The 23106-nt window shown below is 37.0% G+C and overlaps 1 protein-coding gene across 10 annotated transcripts in view; it reads left to right on the top strand.

The window, feature by feature from the left end:
* The window catches only part of B3GNTL1 (UDP-GlcNAc:betaGal beta-1,3-N-acetylglucosaminyltransferase like 1), a 130003-nt gene that overhangs the window by 18956 nt on the left and 87941 nt on the right, over window positions 1–23106 (top strand). For 8 of the 10 annotated variants that reach the window (XR_010607219.1, XR_010607218.1, XR_010607220.1 and 5 more), the window contains 2 exons: window positions 1799–1863; window positions 10949–11014. Coding sequence is in view for 7 of the 10 variants with exons in the window: in XM_065647592.1 (XP_065503664.1) it covers window positions 1799–1863; window positions 10949–11014 (131 nt within the window). In the remaining 3 variants the exon portion in view is untranslated. The remainder of the gene's footprint in view (window positions 1–1798; window positions 1864–10948; window positions 11015–23106) is intronic. The other 2 variants (XM_065647596.1, XM_065647597.1) reach the window with 1 other exon arrangement.

Below are 23106 nucleotides of genomic sequence, written 5' to 3'. Positions count from 1 at the left end.
GCTGCTTTTTTACTGCCAATAGGAAGGAGAATGAGAGTAACTGTAGACGTGAGATTAGATATTCATATGTGTATAAAAAGTAATATGTGTGTATTCTGTAAGATGATAAGTCCAAGAAATCAGTCATGAAGAGAAGTCAAGGTGAGGATCAAGATACTCAGAACACATAAGAAAATAATAACACAGTTATAAGGAAGAGCCTTTATTGGTAGTGTTCTGTTGGTAGTTGACATAATGTTCTTTTGAGGCAGTAAGAAATGCAGTCATAAGTCTTTTTCTGTACTTGAACAAAATAACCAAGGAGCATGTGCATTAAAACTAAGTTAACTTTTGAGCCCAGTTAAATTTGTTTTCTGAGCAAACTTAAAACTGTGTCACATAAAAAGAGTAGAGAATAACAGAAGTCTGCTTTTTTCAAATGCAAAATCAGGAACTTTGGGGATAATATTATTTTAAATTATCCTGTTTCACTTAATGGTGAGATTTTTCTGGCTTTGAATTTCCAGTTTTCCTGTTAAAGAATAAAAACTCCACAGTATTGCATATCTTCACATCATTTGGGTTGCATGTCAGGGCAGTCTTTTGCTGGATTCCCTGACTTGGTTCCATAAATACTTTCAACAAAGCATAAATGTTACATATATGACCAAGTGGAATTTATATAGCATTTTTCAGAATAACACTGGATGCAGCGTGGTCTTTCCTTAGAATGCTACCTGTGACAATTCAAGGACCAGAATGTTCTTAGGTAGACCTTGTCTACATACAAAAATTATGCCAGGTAGACACTCCTACCTCACAGATGTGTTTCAGTGGTAAGCCAAGTTCATCTTATTGCTGGTTGCTGCAGCCCCATCCTTACCCTTGGCTGTGTATTCCTGCTCCTTTCCCTTTTTTTTCTGGCTCTGCCATTTGTTTGACCCTCCAGTGTTGTCATCTGCTTCAGAAATTAAGCTGACAAAAAGATTTTCTTTTGATTCAGCTTCCTGAAGTGGCTTGGTAAAAGATTCAACAAGCATCAGGGACTCAGAAATTAAAAGACGCTAGATGCCAATGTTGTCATTTGGCTGAATAGATATTGTGGTATGATCTTCCATGGATGATGTAACATATTACGGTATAAATAAGCCAGATTTGTGCTCCTTGTGCATATATTCTTCAAATTTGGCTCCCCTCAGCATTACATGTGCCATTATATAAATGGCACATGAAATTTTTGTATTTGCATGCTTTATATTTAACAAGCGTAATGGAAAATAACTTTTTCTTTGAGTCCTTCTGAAGACTCGGCCCCCTGATGGGAAAAACAAGTTGCCTAGCAATGGCTTGTTCTTTGGTTGCCTTCTTGTGATTTGTTACTATTTGTTATGACTTAAGAGAAGAATATGTATATACAGCCAAGGGTTTTCAGCATCTGCGCATTGTAGAGGGGTTGGACTAGCTGACCTTTAAAGGCCCCTTTCAACCCAAACCATTCTGTGATTCTAGAGTCTGAGGTGTCCTGATTGTGAGATGTAGGTAGCTGGACTCTTCGAGATACATATTACATATTATGTCTTTGTGAAGGGCTAATTGTAGCTGGTGGTAGAATTCTAAAACAACTGGTAACCACTCAGAGAAGACGACTGAAATAGGCATGCTATTTAAATATTTACAAATTACCTGGCTTTAAATATGGAAAAATTGTGTACTTTACCTGATACTGATTTTCATATTTCATCTGTTCCTGACTGTAGTAGGATTTAGAAAATGCAAAGGTAGAAGCTACCACATAATTTTATCTTTGTTTTCTCAACAGTTGGATTTGCTAAAAATCAAGCAGTAGTTCAGAGCTCAGGAACCTATCTCTGCTTTCTGGACTCAGTAAGTTAATGCGTTTTGTCTAACTTAGTTTTGTCATTTAAATACTTTTGGTTTTAATGTAGTTGTTGGTTTGCCTTAAAGACAAGCTGTTTAAAGGTGTTTGAGCGTTAAACATGCTGGTTACTATTTATAGCCATAAAGTTGTCTTCCAACCTGCAGAAAACCTACAGCCTTTACACCATTCTTTGCTCCTGTTGGATTTCACAATCTATTGTGAGCAGGGTTGGGCAAGGTTGGCATTTAGATGTTTTCAGGATTTTAGTTTCCCACAATCTTCAGAAAACTATATTGATGGGATACTAAGAGCTAATCTACTGGCTTTTTGATGCAAAATAGGAGAGGTCTCACCTTCCATCTTGGATTTTTTTTTTCTGTCCTTTGTTGCATGCCTTCTGTGAACCCATTCAGCTCACTAACCCACAGATAACTATCTGACTTCATGCAGCTTAATATGCAGTGAAGGGTTTCACAAATATGCATAGCTGATCTGAGGAATGGTGCCATGTGGTGGGGATCAGGCAAGAAGAGCAAGACCTTTAGGGCTCGCTGATCTCATGAAATTTCACCTGAACATTGATTCTTTCTTCTGAATTGGAACTAAACTGTGGTTTAGTGTAGTACTAGAAGGAACTGGCTGCTGGAAGTGTAGATTTTCAGGTAGGATTCGACTTAACGTTATGATTGTCTGTGCTTGTTAGAAAATGCCATGAGACCAGGGGTGTAAACTCCACAGCCTTATAACCACACAAGTTTTAATTTGGGTAATCTTTCAGTTCACAGACTCCATTCGTTGTATCAACTAGATAGAAGAATTTTTTAATGTCAAAATTTTGTGAATTAATCAGTCTACTGTTGTGGGACATGGTTAAGTGCTGGTATATTTCTTTTGACCCAAGGCAATGCAGCAGAAATTTCTTTTCTTACCATTTAAGAAATTAAGTTCTGCAGGTGGCTTTTCTGGCCTTTATTCTTGCTTTTATTAAGTTGACACTGTATATAGAAACACAGTGTACCTTTTTAAATGAGTTTACTTGAATTTAGCCTAGTTTCCCTTTAACAGTTAGTTGGGTTTGGGTTTTGTTTGTTTGTTTTACAGAGTGTATTTAGTGTAAATCTTTGTGTATAAGTTTGAAATACACTAGCTGGTATATATCGATATTTCAGATGATGCCGGTTTTGTTGAGACGAATTAACTAGTATCCAGTTCTTTTTGGTTTGCTTCAGGTAGATACAAATCCAAGTGACATTCAATTGGCATGAATGATTCCATGGATTTAACTCTCCCATGTTGTGAGTCAGTGAGGCTGTTTACATATCTAAAATGAAAAAGAAACCCTAGGTATTACTTGTGATTTGCAAAGTTCAGGTGTTCCAGGCTTGGACAGATAGTACATTTTATGGGGCATTCTAGAGAGTATATAGAATGGGTCACATATGTACTTATGTTGACTGAATTAGCTGAGTCCACATTGTGTGAGTGAGAAATGAAGCTACTATTCTCTTCTCCCATGGAGCTTCATATCTTCTCTGTCAAATCTGTATACAGTAATTTACTGAGGTAAATTTTGAATTAGTCTTGCTTTTTGATCCAAATAGATCCAGTTGTTTGTAAACCACTAGCAGTAAAACAGAAAATTATTTAAATGAAATTAATTATTTTTACTGAGATGTCTTCAGAATTCATGATATGTTACTTACCTTATAGTGTTTATACAGTATGCATCTTCACACTGCTGTGTTCTTTCTGTTTGCTGACTAGCTGTGCAGGATAAGAAAACATCAGGGAAAAAAAATGCAACTATTAAGGAATGTAACAGGTGATGATTTTGGATTTCTGCAACATTATCATTAGCGTAAGTTTATAGTTAATATAATTAAGACCTACTCAAAGTGTTTTGAGAATTTTATTTCTTACAGTGTGGATGAGCTTGGAAGAAGCTACCAAGATTTTCAGTTCTACGCATTTCTATTCCTGCTATTGAGCTAGGTGCTTCAAAATAGAAGGCATTCTGAACTCTCAGAAGCCTAATTTTGATATAAAAGAAATATTAAATGATTTGCGTTACTTAAATGTATTTTCTACTGTCTGTCCCTGTGACTTCTGGTTTTTGCTGAAAACAGATCGGAGGAAATAAAACGAATGTGGAAAGTGCTACAAGTCTAAAAATTGCTCAATAATTTGGGTGTAGTTAGTGAATGTTGTGTGATAATAGCTGAAAAACAGATGTTGCCAGCTGTTTAACAACTCCGCTTCTACGCGCCACCTACCTTATTCATTTCAGTCACCAATCCAGTCTCAGACTCTCTAGGAAGGAATGTTGATATCAGCCTTTTGGAATGTGGTGCAGTAATACCAGGGAATTGACCTTCAGACATGCAGCCGTAATTTCAGGTTTGCTATAGGTGGATGTGGAGAGAAATGGGGCTGGGTCAGTAGTCTGTATACATTTCATATAGGTGGAGAAATATGTCGTGGCTCCGTGTATATTCATTTCAGTCAAAGAAGTGAATGTACAAGCAGATTTGGGAGCATCTTTGGAAGTACTGGCTCCAGAGAGACTGTTTTGCTTGCCATTCCAGCTGGAGTCAAGCTGCTTGTGTTATGTCTCTCAACACAGATTTGTGAGGACAACAAATTGGGAAGAAATGTGGAAAAAAAGGTTACAGAGCTCAGAACTGTCAGAATTTGATCAGCCTGTTCTAGTATGAAGTGGCAGCTGTTTGACTAATAGCTATGATGGAGTTTTTTGCTCTGGTTGTTGTTACAAATTTCACCTCTAAGCTACATTTTTCCCACTGGGAAAACAAGTAGAAAAATGGAAGGCGCTTATCAAATTGTTCATATTTAACATTTATAGTCTCAGGAAATCTTGGTCATAATGACAACAAAGTGAACTAATTATGCAAATACATTTCACTGTTAGCTTTACTCTTCCAGTTGTCTGCAGTTATGACTTTATCTACCAGTTGCATTCTATTGTAGCTTTAGTTTGTCAGTTCTCTGGGCTGGTTACCATCTTTTTAATCATTTACCCAGTTGTAACACAGCAGAACTCTTACACTAAAAATTCTGTTTTCTGCTTTGATTTGCTATTTTCGTTGACATTCACTTAAACACGCTATACGTGTATAAAACTGTATTTCTTTAAAAAGGCACATGCTTTCATTTCATCCTAATCTGTGTAGTTTGCCATTACTTCAGGTTTAATCAATGTGGTGTTGGAGTGTTCCTGACTGTAAAAGAAGAACTATAAAACTCTGTCCTTTCAAACCCAGTCATATTCACTTGAGTCCTTGCCACGCTTGTTTTAGTCTTTTGAAAGGCTCTGTTGGCAATGTATCACTGTTTCCGAGATGCTTAGCGTGTTCAGAGTTGTGACTCTAAACCATGTTGCCACAGTGTCACTGCTTGCTGATACAGTTCATTGGTGCCAAAGTCATTGCAGTTTTTTCATTGTTGAAATTTGCCATTTGATATTGGACACATTCTTAAATGTGGTTATGCTATTCGTCATTTTAATGCGCTTTTCTTGCTTTATGTTTTTTTGCTACTGACTTATTACTTGCTGTTTATTTTATATTTAATTTAGGCTATGGAAATGATATTAGACAAAAATCAAATTAGAGCAGTTTTCTTATTCGAGTTCAAAATGGTTCGTAAAGCAGCAGAGATAACTTGCAACATCAAGGATGCATTTGGCCCTGGAATTGCTGGCAAACGTACAGTGCAGTGGTGGTTCAAGAAGTTTTGCAAGGGAGACGAGAGCCTTGAAGATGAGGAATGTAGTGGCTGGCCATCAGAAGTTGACGATGACCTATTAAGAGCAATCATCGAAGCTGATCCTCTTACAAGTACATGAGAAGTTGCTGAAGAACTCAACCTCGACCATTCTACGACTGTTTGGCAGGGAAGACACTTCCAGACCCAGCAGGATGCAGAAAAAGCTTTCCAAGAGTTTGTCAAATCCCAAAACACGGATTTTTACGCTACACGAATAAACAAACAGATTTCTCGTTGGCAAAAATATGTTGATTGTAACAATTCCTATTTTGATTAATAAAGACATGTGTGAGCCTAGTTATAATGATTTAAAATTCATGGTCCAAAACTGCAATTACTTTTGCACCAACCTAATAGTTATAATGACATAGGGAAACAGGTAAGTTTTATTCACCAAACGTTGGGGTGGACCACTGGAACTGACATTCCTGCATTTGAATTGGCAGCTGCTGACCTGTGCCTTTCTGTAAGATTTGCTTGTATGATTTAAGGTGGGAATGTTAATTGCTGTGAAACTGCAACCTTTTCTTGAGTTTCAAGTTCAGAAACACTTCTTTGAGGGGGTATTCTTAAAGGTCTTGGAAGAAAGTGGGTAGACCATAGTGCACCAGACTTGGCAGATGTTTCAGGGACTCCAGCCTTCAAGCTGCCTTTCACTTGTAAACATAGCTGCTTGTTTTTACAGTCTCCAGAACTTGCTGGTTTTGGAAAGATGGATTTCTTGTTAGTTGCCATTATACATTACTCTACAGGCACCAATAAACTTTTGAAATATTCTTCCTTTCTTTCTAGTTAACACCTGTATAGCTCAGGAAATGAAGCAGTGATTAGACTTCATGTATTTGCTTTCTGTTGTTTTAACATATTATTCCTTGTAAATTTGATCTTCTGATTTAAAAACTGAAATAAGCTGTTATTCAAACAGCAGGCAAGCAGAAACCCCTTCTGTCCAGAAGAGTGTCCATGTTTCTGGGTCACTAATGAGTACCAAAAAATCAAACCACAAGTACTTGAAAGCATCTTTCCTTTTATTGCTCTGTAAAGAAGTTCATATATTAAAAACAGATTAAATGCCTCTATCTGGAATGTGAAATGTTAATTTTCTGTTTCACAAATGAAGAAGCAAACCCTTTGCCATAACCTCTCCCTACATATACCTTTATCTGTTCATTATTTAAAGTGGATGTTTGGGATTGGTGGTGAGGATTTTACTCGTCTGAGCTTACTGACTTTGCTGTTGAACACCGTGTGAGTTACTTGTTTCCCTTGCCTGCACTCACTCACTTTTTTTTTTCACTGAATGTAGCTGTGAGAAAGGTCCAAGGTGATCTCCAGTGATCACGGAAGAGCTAGATAAGGAAAGGCACGTGTCTGCATTTCCTGAACAAGTGAATGTACGAAGGTGGGAGCTGCTTTGGCAGCAAAAATTTCCCGATCAATTAAAATTGATTATGTATTAAAAGATTCTGTAAAAAGATTGTAATTAATTTCATATTGATGGCAGATACTAGTCATTCAGGTGCACAGGAACACCATGTGTTTCCTCCCATGTAGACTTTTTTGTTGTGCTCAAGAAAAGAAAGGCATTCAATGAAGTCAGCTTCTTAAACTTTGAAGTGTTTTCTTCGTTGTTCCCTTCTTTCTCAATGTAATGCAGAAGTAGAAACAGAGAAGTAGTATTTTTTTCGTATGATCTTGCAACTACTAACAGACCATTAGGGTCAGGTGCTCAGGTGTTGTGTGTGGCCGTTACAGTGAGTGATTCTAATGTGTTCGATAGTGCGGGGCTTTGTTAAAAACCTGCCTTCTGGACAATGGCCTGGGATCAGTGTATTTGCATTGGTCGTGCTGTTGACAGGCCAGTTTTTGGAGGTCTCAGGCCTTTTACTTCCCTGGTTCAAGGAAGTGAACTGAACAATGGCAAAGAAAGATTTTCACTGTAGTCTGAGCAGGTGCAGGATAAATGAATGACCATTTGATGGACTGAAAGACTTTGGAGATGCCGTATTGTTTCTCAGTGAGTCAAACATTCCTCCTGGTGTTGCTGCAGGTTTATTTTGTGTGTAATAGCTGCAGTGGAAAGAAAGAAGGTGCTATTATTGTGAGGATAGTGTGTGTCATCTCACTTTTTTAAATTTATTTTTTTGACCAGCCAAATACGAAGGAATTTGTAAAAGCATGTGATGTCTGTAATGTAAGCTTAAGAGAGGACTTCAATACTCAGCTATAATTACTGTGTTGTTTTGAGTGAACTTAGTTTTAAAAAGTAGATGCGTATTGTACATCGAGTTGTATGTTTTGTTTTACTTTGTGAAGTGCAAACGCCCCCCCACTTTTAATGGAAAAATCATGAAGTTATCACTGTGGAGTTCAGTGTGGTCCAGCCAGCCTGGCTGAAGAGGCCAGTGAATGCTTGTCATTTGATTTTACCCAGATTGATTTAAAAAACACATACCAAAGCAACAGCAGCTTTGAGTAATATTCTTGAACTCAGCCTATTGATTTAGTTTTCCTTTTCTTCGACTAAACATATGAGTGAAGTAAAACAAAACAACTAGCTCAGTATAAATTGTGTGTGTTTTTATAAGGAATGATGCGTCTGGTTGGAAAGAAAACAACGCAGCTGATAGTTGTGTAACTGGCTTTTCTGATTTGGCAACATCTGTGAGTGGTGTGGGCGCTGACAGGAGCCGGCCAGCTCTCTGCAGCAGGGAGAGCTGCACCGGACACAAGCAGGCAGAGCCGATTGGGGTGGAAAGGTGATGGAGATCACGGCCCCCCACTGGCAGAAACACATCTGGGCTTGTTTAGAAATCCCTGATGGCTTTTCGCGTGAAATAAAGTCCTTTTCTTTCTCCCATCTTTCAGCAAATTGTTTTCCTACTCAGAATGGACACTGGAGAACAGGACGCATGTTTGTAATCAACAGAATTCTTATAACTTCTAGGTTATTTGGGGTGCCTAAAGTAGGTTTCTATTTATGTTGCTTTATTTCGTGCTGTTTTCCTGCTTGCTTGGCCTTGTTTGAATTGTAGGTATGTACATATTTAGAAGACAGTAAACCCAGCTATTACCTGAGATTTTTCTTAATTTTTCTACTAAGTTTGGTGAGTGGGGTCACATGAGAATAGATTTACTTACAAATTATTTTTATTTAGCTATCCTATTGCAAGTATATGCTTAGTGAAGGCATGCATTTATTTTAAATATGTTCTTTTGTCCATTCTTTCAAGAAGGGAAATGTCTTTTCAGAATACTGATGATCTTGACGATAGCCTAAGACCCAAATCTGTAGACTTGTTAGTTTTGCCCATAGCATCAAAATGACACAGTGTTTTGTTAGGGGGAACTAGACCTTTCCTGTCAACTTGTCTACTTATGAAAACATAACATTGACCTGTTTGGTGAATAGGATATTTGAATTTGGTTTGAATGCTTTCCATGCTGGTTTAAGCCTTTTAAATCAAGTAGATTATTTTTCGTCTTTGTCAATGTATGAGTTCTGTTAAATTTATCTCTGTTGTGCAGGATCATAAACACTGAACTCTTTTAGCACAAGAGGATATGTTGTAAATTGTAAAGAGATAATAGGAACATTGTTCTAAGCATTGAAATTCCTTGGTTTTTGATGGATTTATTTTGCATCTGATTTTGGGGGGATTTAACAAGAAGACATCTAAGAATCCTAAGTAATTAATAAAGGAGTGAACAGATCTCAGTTAAAATATATTTCCTATTGTTTATATGAAAACCAGGTTTTAATTTACAACAATCAGCTCTGTATTTGGCATAAAGAAATAGGATTATGGTGGTTCTTATGGGAAATAGGGTAAATGTTTTATCGAAACATTTGCTTGATACAGTACCTGAATTCTGGTGCCTTATTGATGAAGTGGATTGCATGGTAAATAATATTATTGCAGTTTTGAAGCAACCGATGTACATAGATTGAGAAATCAGAAAGGTTTCTTTCACTCTATTGCTTTTGAAAATCGGTAATGTCTCTTATGCTTCTTACTAAGTAAATACTAAATACAAAATACAGAAAAATGCTTTTGACGATGTATTCCTTTCATCTTTTATGAACTTGCTTGTAATAAGGGCCAGTTTTATTATTCAATTATTTTATCTTTAACCTTGAATTGTATTAAATGGTTGTATCTACTTCGAAACTTTTTTCATCCTTGTTTTGCAACTGGAACTTTTAATGTGAAAGTTGTTGGAAATTCAGTATTTGTTTTTATTTTTGGCTTTAGTAGAAATCTCCTTAGAATGATTTTAATGTGAGGAACAGTTAAAAGAATGGATATAGAACAGGAATTCAGGGCTCCTTTGAATTACGTTTGCCTGAGAAGGTGGGGTCATTTGGAAATACTCTAAGAAGAAATAGGGTGTGTTAGCTTTAACCAGCATCTAAGAAAGACTGAATCGATCTTTTAAAAAGGAAGAAATATGGCACCACAATGGAAAAGAATATAGGCAGAAACCTCAGCAGACTAAACTTATTGAAGAAAATTTGTGCTACCGTTGGGCATTCTAATAGACTGTAAAACCATAGTCTAGAAAGGATATAATTTTGAACAGGAAATAATGTAATTTTAAAAAGGAATATCTCCTATTTGTTCAAGGAAGGATAGGAAGTTTACTAACTTTTTACCAGGCAACCTGTCTTTTTGTATGTAAACAAAATAGACCTTTATGCTACAGGTGAAGCCAGTATTAACATCAAATTTAAATCTAGGTGGTATGTTTTAAAGCCAGTGTCAATGCTGATGCATTTTATAAGCATGGGTTTTTTCTTCTTTTTTTTTTTCTTAGAATTTTATAATTTCACAAATACTAGTTTCTGTGTTCATAACATATGACATTAGTCGATCTAGAGACTGAAGGCTTTTCCTTAATGAAACAAGGTACATCCAGACTACAAAGCACATTTCCTCATAATGCCAGAATGTCTCTCATGCGTTTAATCAAGGTTAGTTCCTCACACACATACTGCCAGTACTGCTGTTAGACTTGTTGGCAAGTGGGTGAATTTCTATAGAAATGTAAAATGTGTGGGTGCCTATATGATACACGTTGAGATCACAACACGGTTGTCACATAGTAGTTTTGATCAGTTTCAGTTTGAACAGAAGTGAGTTTAATCCATTAGAAGTGTAAAGTTTCTTAATATTAGTTCCATTTGTGTTTCTGACTGCAAGCCAGTAAAATGATGTTAATTTAGCAGCATATTCTACTGTGTGTCTGAGTACTGTACTGTGACCCTTTTTATGTTCAGTAACAGTGTGCTATTTATTCCAGGATGATGTGATGATGCCACAGCGGGTTCGACTGCAGCACGAAGCTGCCATTCAACATCCAAACAGTGTGAGTACTTTTTTCTTGTGTGTATTTCTGTGTTTTTCTTTTAAAGAGTGCCGGATACATCTTTAAAAGGATATGAAAATTTCACAGTAGGGCTAGTGGAGGCAAAGCAATAACCAGTGTATTCTTTTCCTTTATTTTTAATCCTTCCACTGAATAGTAGCTTTGATTTAACTTCTTCCGTTTCTTTTCACTGTTCAGCAAACCAAATCTCATTATGACAGTGATACTCTTTTTCTAATAAGTATACAGGTTTCACTAATTTTGAAATCTAAAGGAGAATGCCTTTGTTATGTAGCCTTATTAAGTAATGTGAAAAGCTGCAAAGAATTTGCTACAGGTATGGTTTATCTGGTTTTAATATTTAAGAAACTGTAAACTGTAAGGAATGTATGGGTTGTTACCGTTAATAAACTGGCCTGCAGTTAAATTGATGTTTCTCTCTATATCTTCCTGCAAACAAAAACATTATTAGAATGCTATTCTTTATTCCTGTGAAATAAACTCTCAAAACCATTCTATGCGATAGTTGTTTTATGATCTATATGATTTTGATTTTAAATACATTTCTGTGATTAGGGCCAGTATTCTTTAGACAGAGTTTATGTATGTGTTCTGCTTACCTGAAGATAATAAGTATAAATAATTTGTTATGGCAATTACTTTATTTGTCAATGTTATTGACAGAGATAGTCCTTTATAAAATTGAAACCCGAGTTTGTATTCCTATCAGCAGTGTTCACCAAAAATAGTCTTATTGTTTTCACATCTCTGACATTTTCCCTTGTGAGATTTATTTCAAAGTGCAAGAGGTTTCTGGAAAGGAAAGGTCAATTGACTTGATCTGTCAGCAAGGTATTTTCTGCAGGTCTCAGAACAAAATAGACAGTTTCAGGATTATCACTCTCTGGAATTAAACACCTTTTGAACTTTTCCTCCATAACAGACTTGCTGCAAAGTGGAGATTATTGTGGTTGTTTCAGCTGAGGAATGTCTGCCAAACAACCTGCTGTTTAGGGGTGGGATGTGTACCTGCTTGTCACACTTCCTGTATTAGGTCTCATATGAAATCTGATAACCCTTACAATGTAATTTATCAAATTATAGTTTTAGTAGTATCTGAGTAGCACTTTAGTTCATATGATGAACATAATAAAATTACACATTGAAAGTTGTTTATGTTCTGATATGAATCAGTTAATGTAATTCTGCAGTAAAATGTCAAAAAACCGGAGAGGCAAGTTGATCCGGTAAGCTTGGTTTATGGAAACAAGTGTTAAGACCTATCATATTTCTTGCTTATATGACTTCTATTTTTTATCTATATTTTAAAAAATCAGACTAATTTCAACTAAACAGCTTGTAGTCTATTTAGAAAACACTTCAACTGTTTTGTTTCTATTCTATTATACTTTAGTGCCTAACAACATTCAGTATGAACTATTACATGGCAATCAAAAAAGTAATAATGACTGCCTGAGTAGACTGAAGGGTATGTCTTCATGATATATTCCAAGCAATGCAAACTTATTCTTCCTATGGTCTAAACTAATTTAAACTTCTCCTGTTTTAGTGTGGCCTTTTTCTAAAGCTTAATTTGAGCTTTGCGCTTTGCTGAATAAAACCAGCCAAAGTCCGCCTGATTTAGTATGGGGAATCAGGGTTCCACCTTTCAGTGATCTGACATATGAGTACCTAAAATCTTCAATTTAGGAAAGTGTAAAAATTCTCGGAAATGAATGACAAGAAAGGCCTGAGGTTTTAAACCTTAAGAAAAATGGTAAATGTGTGTGTGCTACACATATGGCATAGATATAGCACATCTGGGTAGAGCCTGCCTCATGCCATCACTTTCTCTCAACTTTCTACTGAATCAGAGGGTTTCTTTGCAGATTTTTTGGCAATGACCTCTTTTTTTTTTTCTTTAAACTTCTACTGGTTTTTATTTTCTATTATTTCTTGCCTTGTGTTGTTGGCTTTTTAGGTGTAAGGATTTTCCTTCTTTGTTCTTGAACCCTACTAAGGCAAAATGAATGTGTGCTTGAATTGAATGGAACATGTTTTTCCATTTTACAGATGTAGAAAATGTTTGTAATGCCTGTGTGAAGTGTACCTTCTGGATTAATGTTGTATTTTACAGCACTCTAACTCAAAGGCCCGAAATGAGAATCGAGAATATCTGTTCCTGATGAGGAAATAGATCAGTTTGGTCCAGAGCTCCCCAATAGTTCTGACACAACTTGAGTTACCTTGGAGAAAAGTTGACCTTCTGGCCAGAAATCTACTGACTAATGTCAGGGCAGACTGCTTTTCTTAAAAGAATTATCTCTCTACTGTCCTCAGAATAATAATGCCATTCAATTTTCTGGCTTTGCAAGACGATTGAGGATGTTTGAATGAAGTTCCGTTCTGTGTTTGAAATTCTGACTGTAGCTTCAGTCAGTGTGATAACCCACAGTAGGTGGAGGAAAAAAAAAAAAAAGCAGAAGCTTGAGAAATGCCTGTGAAGCAGTGAGCTTTTTCGGTTTGTTCCTGAAATTCTAATTTGCAGACTTGGACTTTCCACTATTTTGCAACTTCTTCTGACCTGGATTTTTGACTTTATGTATTCTCAGTGTACTTTCAAAAATGTTGTTCCTAATTCTAGCCATGCTCGTTGTTACTGGGAGACAGAATTCCCAATGGGCTCTAATATTGGAGGCTTCAGGTGAGAAAAGTCTCCAGCTTTATCTACCAAGAGGAATGTCCCAGATCCTAACTAATCCCTGAGGTTCTTCCTCTTTCATGTTATTCTTAAATGCAGAGCACCTTACCCTGAGTAGAAGCCTGGTTGCTAAAGAGTGGAATGAAAGATATCAGATACCTTTAGAATGGCTCTCCAACCAGTTGTTCCTCAGGGAAACTGGCGTGTCTGTTTCTGAAAAAGCAAGAGGCTTGGCCCAGGTTCAGGTACTGGAATATGACTGGGCTAACACTGCAGCAGCCCTCAGCTTTATTTCCTGTATCGTAGACTACTTAATCATGCTTTAAAGAGCAAGAGCAAATTTATCTCTACTCTCTTAAGCTATTCTTATCTTGAAGACTTAAAAAAACCCAACTTGTAAGATGGGTTCCGTCATCAGTAACATTTAGAGCAGAGGATTTCGGATCTCAAAAGACAAATTAGTAATACATTATGATTATATTAAATGCAGCTCTCTAGAACTGCTATCGTCTTGTCCTCTGGTGAATATTTTTCATTATATCCAAGTCCTGTTGACAGGCATTCTATAAATAGGACACTCTTAGGAGAAAGGAGTTTTTAAGACCTTGCATATTTATTCTACAAATTCCGAAGCTCTGCTAGCTCAGTATGAATACCTGCTTTTAGCAGTTTGAAAGCTGAGGGACATTGCACAGTCTGTCATAACATAATAGCTACCAACCTTCTGGCACTGATTGTCCAGTGCACGTGTGCACTTAATGTTATGCTGCATACAAGCATGCTTTCAAATCGCTTATGCTCTAAGCAGATAAGGAATGACGTTCTTAATAGAGAATGAATGACTGTTACTAACATTTCTCTCTTTAGTTGTTGTTTATCCCTGGAAGCAGTATCTATCCCATTTCTCCAGAGTAATCCAGGTGTTGCTTATTTACCAACCACAAATCATGTATGCTTTGTTGGCAGCAAACGAGTGGGAAGGTTCAAGATCACGTTTCTCTTCATTCTGAAAAAATCAGGCCTTCATATCTTATTTTAATTATATTTGTGTTCTTCTGGAGGAGATCCAGCTTTGTGTACGTACCACTGTTGTATTGAACAAGGCTTCTGAGTTTGGAGTAGCCCAGGAAATGTGCAGTTTCAACTGAATTTCCCAAACCACACACGCTCTGCAGACTTTCACACCTATGTCCCATGTTTATGCTGTTATTTTATTTGAGCAGAGTAGTAACCTTTAAGTAGTCCCAAAGCTTTTTCTTTTAAGGACAGATGAGATTGTTAGTGATATCTGCTCCCAGGTTGTCTCGTTGCAGGATACTTGCACAAAGACCTGCTGTGGGCATGCCAAGATAGAACACTGGCTGTGGTTTAAGTGCACTCTTGGAGAGCTCGAGTAGCACTAGAGAGCTGCTCTGGAGAGCGCTTCATTCCTGAGGTGCACAGGGACCTGGCCACACTGCCAAGCCACTCTGCAGGCTTTCAAGAATGCCACAGCACTTGGAAGACTCTTCCAGTTTTTCCTAAGCATTCTGGATATTGGAAATAGAAAAGAATGGTGCTAAAATGACATGTACTACTGTTCACGTTCAAAACCTGCTGACCTTCTCATCAGTCTTGGGGCCATACTGAATGGTTTTGGACATCAGTTTGTCTGCTGGGCATGGTGTTACTTTATTCTTCCTCTCACCGTTGTTTAATTTGAGTATTTGTGTGCCCCCACAATAAGACTGTGCACATGAACAGCACGTGGCTTCCAATTTTTATATTTATTTTTGTCTGCAGAATTCCTTAGAAAATAGCTAAGCTCTTCCTCACTGTCTCCAACATCTTCCCAACAGCTGGAATCAAGATGCAAGCAAAGGAAATGAAGAATGTTATTTTCTTTTGTTTTCACTGGCTGAATAAGAGGACAATCTTTACCAGTGTCAGAAGGAACACCTTTCTTTTTGTTGTGAAATCACTAGCCTCTTTCTGAAACAGGTAGGATACCTAGGCATGTCAGAGAACACTTGAGTATAACCATTTGCATTTCTTCAATGAGCAATTATCACTGTTTTGCATCTCTAAAGCAAATTTTTGGCATATTCTGTAGCTTGGATTTAGATCAAGAGCTGCAGTGCCTAAGGCCATTTTAATCTATTGCATTATCTGAATATGTTAACAATCTGACTAACTTCTGCAAATCTTTGATGGTTAAAGTGACTGTAAGGTAGTTGATTGGGTGAAGGTGAACAATGTGTGGCACTACTAGCTCACAGACCTGTTCGTCTGCCTCTGGGAAAGCTGTAAATAACAAATATTGCACAATCAGCAAATGAATTGGAGACAGGAACAAGTGAATGAGAGAGCTGAGCTTGATCCTTTCTTTATGGCACAACTCTAGGCCAAGTGTTGGATGTTCCTCTCCAACCCTCACTGAAGCTCACAAACTGAACTCAGAAATGAAGATTTTTCTTTTTTTCCCTTTTCTTTTGGTCTGAACACATACCTTTCTTGATTTTGAAAGTTCTAATAGATTTTTTTTATTTTTGCTGTACCCTGTGCCATTGTACTTGCCTAGACCTGTTACATGTTTCTATTACATCTTAGAAAGACTGTTTTTCTCTCCCCTCCCTCATTTTCCTTGCCTGTTGCTTATTGAGCGCTAGTTTGAACCATTTCACTCTTTTTTGTGACTAAAATGATCAGATTCCATTGATTCTTGATTATGTCAGTCATTTTAGCTTCCACCTTATTAATTTAAATCAAGATCTGAAATTCCAAGTAAAGATTTTCTTAATAGCAACAGAAAGAATATAAAATAAAATGAGGAGATCCTCTGTTACAGGTGTAATTAAAAGGAATAGTTTTAGTTGTACATCAAGTAGATACTAATGTGGAAAAGAGCTTTTAAGGTCAGTATTCTGAGTGTTCTTATGGCTGGCATGAGAATGAGACCTGATTCTTTTTGAATTACCTAAAGAACAACAATGTTTCAGCTGTTTTTATATTGGCAAGAGACAGAGGTTTTCTATTAATTAATCCATGAGAGCAATATTTTGAGAATGGCTTAACAAATACTGAACTTTGTTTTTTTCTGAGTGCAAAAAGGTTGATAGACATTCTTACATTATCTGTCAGTGAGTTCCATATTTTAGATCTAGCTCTTGTCCTTGGAAGGAGGGAGGTAATTCTAGGTAGTTGGACCAGTTTCCATATACTGTCTTCCATATCAGAGCAGTTCTTTAAGTCAGAGTGTGCACTGATTGTTTTGTATACAAAAAGAGCACTGCACGTAAATAGCATGTTCTAAGTGATTCGTTTTGTCAAGTAGTCAAGACATTGTGTACTCAACTAGTAGAAAACACATCCAGAGAACTGTTTCCATCTCATCTCAGGTGTGCGACTGTACATGCAGAAACTCTTGTGACAGCATTCCAGTGCAGCATCACTCACTAGAACGCTGGATTGTACAACAGGAACTTTTCAGTGTAGCCTTTTACTGAGCAGCTGTGCCATAATATATCACGTTAATGTGTGGTGGGTTTTTTTTGTTCCTGCTTATTATCACAAGTCTGGAATAAAGGCAGAAGATTGTTTTATCTGTCTTTTGCCAGGCCAGGCTGCTTTGTGATGAAAGGGAGCATGGGATAAAAAGTAAAAATGGGAAGAGAAATAAAGAAAGAGGCCACCTTATACATTGGCAGTCAACAGTAGCAGTTTGGGAACACTGGCAGGCCTCAGTGTGTAGAGATTTTACATTCCACATACCAGTGGAGTTTGGTCACCTCTGAAAGATCTTAAAGCCTTTTGTTTGCTGTATCTTCTTATTAGTCTAATGTTAGAGTAGTCTTGAAAATAACAGATTACCTTTCAGACTGCATGCTGTGCTTCCTCTCTGTACTTTCTCTTGGGAGTCAAAATAGTTATTATGCAGTCTGGTAATTACATTTCACTTAGACATGGATTTATTCTATGTAATGAACAAGGTAGCCTTGTTTGTATGGCAAGAGCTGGCAGAATTGAGATAATGCATGTCTGCTATACCTACGTCTTGTTCTTAAAATAGTCTTTTGTTATGTAGTACTAACTGGAATTCAGAAGCTCTATGGATTTTCATATAATTGCACCTGGTATTTTTTTAAAAACCGAAAACCATGCAAAGGAACGGTTTATTAGATGTTTTGCTGTTCTAGTGGACCTACAAGTCTTTAGTAAACTCATTAAGAAGTGACCAGAAGTCTAAATGTGTCTATGAACTATTCAACATATTTGGATCACAGTATGACGTGACAGTGGGGAAAAAAAAGTGCTGTATTAAGAGTATATCTTTTTGGGGTGTTCAGCAGACGGAAGCTTGGTTCAGCTGAGACCTCTATAGCTGTGATGAGAGTGGTGCTGAACCCTGGCTAATATTTCCTGCCTTCCAACAGTATTAGCAGGGCTTGTAGCTGCTCTCACAGCAGCTTTGCAGCTTCTGGTCAGCCTGGAATGTGGGCATACGGAGGTTATATCTGCCTACAAAAGACTTAGGAGCTTTAGATCAGGTCTTGTTTAACTGGTATGATGCAAGGGACAAGGACTTCATTTAGGAGTGAGAAGATGCAAATTTGCCTCCAGAGTGGCTTTACCATTCCTCATCTACTGTTTTAAGGAAGGAGTCAACAACATTGTTCTGTAGTCTGAGCCTTTAGTCCTGATGGATTGTATTACCTTTTCTCTACTCAAATTAGACAGTGTTTTAGTCTGGATTGCAAAAATAGGTAAGTAGGATCTTGTATGTAATTTCGCAGGTGTGGAAAGTTAATAAGCATATTTGGAGCTTTGCTAAACTGTCATTAAACATAACTACATAATGTTGAAATATTACCTCTCTGTTCGATGTGATAGAGAAGTCCCTCCATTTAAATTCTGTCCTTCTTGCATGCAATGAGTTAATTGTTGTTGGTGATCATCTCTCATTCTGTCTTCTACTGAAGTCCAGGTTTTACCAATCTCCCTTTTATTGTTTCGTCTTGAAGTTGTTGCATATAGCTTAGCAGATTTTTCTTTGATAAATGCTTTTGTTTTGGACATGAAATTGATTAAGGTCTTCATCCTGTAGAACTTAAGTAATCTTTGTTTCTCCTTAGCTAATTTACATCGGCTCTCCCTCTATCTCCCTTACTCAGCACGTTTGAGACAGAGCAGTGTGTGTTGCCCAGGCATGTCCTAGCAAGCAATGCGTATAGACTTTAGCTTTAATATAAGCATTAAGTCATATAACAGCTATTAAAGAGAAATGAATTGGATACAGGCATGTCTTCAAGGATAGATAAATAGATCAAATATGTTTGCTTGACTCTCTTAATAGGAATTTGGTCCACTAAATGGGCTAAGTAGATCTGAGGAGGCTCTGGTCTATCCTTGATGTGGACAGAGGGGAAAATGAGATTATATTCCTGAGGTGATTAGCTGCAATTGTTGATTGTCTAAAATCAGTATATTTGCGATGCAGGAGTGTATCGGGTTCCTGTGGCAAGGTCTTGGTAGTGGAGGGGCCACAGTGGTGGCTTCTGAGAGAAGCTGCTGAAAGCTTCCCTGGTGTCCCATAGAGCCAATGCCAGCGGGCTGCAAGTCGGACCCACTGCTGGCCAAGGCCCAGCCCATCAGCGATGGTGGTAGTGCCTCTGTGATAACTCTTTAATACTTTATGCCTGATTCCCCTATACTGCACACCATAAACAAACTGCAAATCTTTAACATTTTTCTCCAGCCTGTGGAAACTGTAAGTCTAAATTAAGGCTATCCAGTATTGATACTTAGAAAAATATATATATTTATGAATTTGCGAAATTGTCATTAGAGGTTTTTAAAAGTTAGTTATACTATTTTAGTAATCTTCTGGTGTGGAGGGTAGAAGAACAGAGGAGCAGTTATGTGAAGGTTTTGTTCTGAAGTGGTGACAGTGAAGTATATTTAAGAGGAGAAAACATGATGCCTTTTCTTTTTCTGTGCTGAAGAATATGAAAATTCTTTCTTTGACAATGAGAGTATTATTATTATTATGGTGGCTTCCATTAATCGGGCTTTTCCATCTATATCACCCATATCTGCTGGAATTCAGCTGTGTCTTTGCTTTTTATTAGGCAGCTTGTTTAAAGATTCTTTTCAGTTTGGTATTTCTGAAAAACCACAGTGCATTTTCAAAGTTGCAATGTCAGTTTAAGTCTGTTCTACATTTAATCAAATATACCGAATGAGAAACATCCCAACTTACACCACTTTGTAATTAAATATGTGTTTAATATGGCCTCCACATGCCAATAACCCCATCAAGTGATTGTTGTTACTGGAGTTTTATATTCATGAATGTCTGATTGTAATGTAGACTTTCAGCATATTTCATTTTTAAAACTGTCTGAAGTATAAAACATGAGAAAAATCAAGATTCCCTCCTCCTTGTGTTCAGGTATTTTGCTGTGGTGATAACTATGACTAATCTAATCATACTTTGTGGAGCTACAGGCACAAGAGAAACCAGTTTTAAAATAGAAATCCTGCAAACATATTTGTCTTTTTGACTGTTCTTAAGCTTCATGTAAATAATTGGTTGTGTAAGTGACTTGACAGGATCCAGAGAGTTTACCTAATTTGGATCAAATTCAGATTGCCTGTGCACCAGCCTTAATACAGAGGTTGAGCCCTTACATCTTGTTACTCCCAGGATGGCAGATTTTGAATGAGGGCTTCTGAGGCCTGATGCTTTTTCCTCCCTAAGCTAGTTATCAAAATACTGGGCTTACTCATGTACCTTCAAAAAGGACTTCTGAAACTTATTTCATTTCCTGTAGTATCTACAGACTTGCTGTAGTATCTCTGCAGTGATATTTACTTGAAGTTTTTCCAAAAATGTCATGTTCGTACTTCATGATTTCGCATGCATGACAACATCCTTTTTAAATGTACATGTGGTGTGATGCCCAGCTGTGTTCATTCTGATTACACCACCTTGACTTCTTGTTTTTCATACAAATTCACTAAAGCAAATTCAGACTTTCTTGGTTTTTAATTGCTCTTTTTTAATGTGCTGAAAATAAACATGTAACATCCTATTGTGGACTTTGGACTTGAACCAGTGCCAAGTAGAACGCTTAATGTTTTGCTCTTCTGTGAACTGCTATAGTCCTTTGCTTTGAGCTAGAAATTTTTTTTATTTATGATTCATGTTACTGTGTTCTCTACCAGCAATGTTAATACTGCATTATGGGAAGTTTCCAGTTGGAATATGAAGTGTGTTGCATTTGCGGTATATATTACGTAGTTTAATCTAGGTACAGGTATATGCCAGTATGCAGTTAGCATTTGTAATAATAAAAATAAACTTGCCTAATTAGATCAAAAAGTTGAAACTTGAATGAATTACATTTTTGCATAGAAATAGATACTCAAAATATTGAAAAAGATGTTCCCAACGTGGAGAGTTTCTTCTACTTTTTGGAAGCCCGAATGGGTGTAAAATAGGCCAGAAAGATTTTTATGGAAGTATTTTTAAGGATATTAAAGAAGCAACAGTGAAAAACCTTTCTCTTCAGTTTAAAAGCTATAAGGAAGTATTCAGTGAAGTGAATACAAAAGCTTTGTGAGACCTGGAGGAACTGGGGCACAGTTGGTGGTGGTGCCACACCTTACGCAGGGGAACTGGAGGAAGCCGTTTGTACTTGAAATAATCCTGATCTCATTGGATGGAAGAAGCTGGTTAAACGAGCTGCGCTTTACAGAACCTGTACCAGAGGCTCGGGCTGAGTTTACTCGGTGTTGGTGGTGTTTGTCTTGTGACCACAGAGCTCGAGAATCCCAGTCGTGACTTAGTCCATTGGAGGGGTGGTACAGCTAAACAGCAGGAAGGTGTGGAATTTTTTGGCTAAGGATCTAGAAATACATTTGATTGCACAGTGACAATTTTAAGATTTGTCTGTAAAATATCTCTCTTCAGATGATGCTAAAAGCAGTCTTGAGTGGTATTGGTTCTGTGTGCTGTGCAAAATATCTCACTGTTATGTTAGGGCAGAGGGAAGTGTGAACATTTCACTTCTTACAAAATGCCAACTTTGTTATGTGTTTATAGTATTTTCCTGCTGTGTTGCAAAGTCAAAATGCAGCTCTTCTCGATAGTATGCATTTATATTGTCAAGTGTATTTTTCTGTGATATCATTGGAATTAAATAATGTGGTTAAATGATGTTTTACACCACCATCTTCTGCAGGAGGAAGATTCTTGCTTTCCTGTGCCCTGCTGATGGGTTTGGTATGTCAGCGTTTTGGGTTTTTTTTGGATGAGGAGGAGTGAAGACAGCAATTCAATTTGCTTGTGAAATAATGAATTTTAGGAATAATTAGCCTTCTGGAAATAAATACTTTTGTTGTGTGTGTAGTCAGCATGTTTAGGTAGTTTTAAGAAAAAGCAAGCTTAAAGCCACTACTGTGGAGAGAATTTTAGTAAAGTTTTAAGTATATTAATCCCTCTTTTCCTCTCTGTCTTGAATTCCATATATGAAACAAGCACATATAGACCTGATGGCACGAACCTTTAGGTGTTTAGAGTCACAACAATAGAAAGGTTGCCCTAATGATTATTGTGAGTTTTCATTGGACTGGGTAAAAAATGGAGCTTGATTCTTGAAATATTGAGTTACTCTAATATCTGACTCTTAAAAGTCAGAGGCAAATCCTATTACTTTCTACTGTATTCTTGATATATTTTTCTAGATTAATATATTATACTGGATTTACTATTGTTTTGAACATCAGATTGAGCTTTGATGTAGAAAATGAAGTAGCTGTGTACAAAAAAATTGGTTTGGTTTGGTTCTGTTTTTTAAGACCTAGGGTTTTGTTTGATTGGTGCGTTTGTATATAAGGTTCTAGATCCTTATCCTCTCACTCTGCCTTGCTGTAGGGCATGTCAGTTGATGAAGGAGTATGGAAGTTACATTTCCAAGGATTCTGCCACAAATTATGGTGAAATTCAGTGTAACCCATCCTTTTTTTCTGTTCTAGATTTACATCACTGTGGTAACAGTAATTCCTAAATAACCTGTTTATTTCATGAATATTTTTTCCTAATTATGGTGTTTTCAATTCCAAAAGGCTCAAAGTATTTTAAGACCTACATACAGTAAGTACAGAGTCATTGTTACAAGCCGGAATTCAGAGAAGTAAATTGGAGCGTGTGATGGAACTATCTATATGGCTGTATGGAAATAGGAGGAAATTTTGACCAAGAATCTAAGTCAAACACTAGAAATTACAAAAAGTGATGTATGATTCAGAAGAGAGCCATCAGGATCAGTTTAAAAACAGTTATTCTGTCTGCCTTCACCTCCTGTTGGGTGTATGTATGTACAGATAATTGATCAAATCCATTCAGTTT

Source organism: Caloenas nicobarica, chromosome 18 (assembly GCF_036013445.1).
Source record: "Caloenas nicobarica isolate bCalNic1 chromosome 18, bCalNic1.hap1, whole genome shotgun sequence".
Classification (NCBI taxonomy): Eukaryota; Metazoa; Chordata; class Aves; order Columbiformes; family Columbidae; genus Caloenas; species Caloenas nicobarica.
This window is presented reverse-complemented; position numbering and strand designations above follow the sequence as displayed.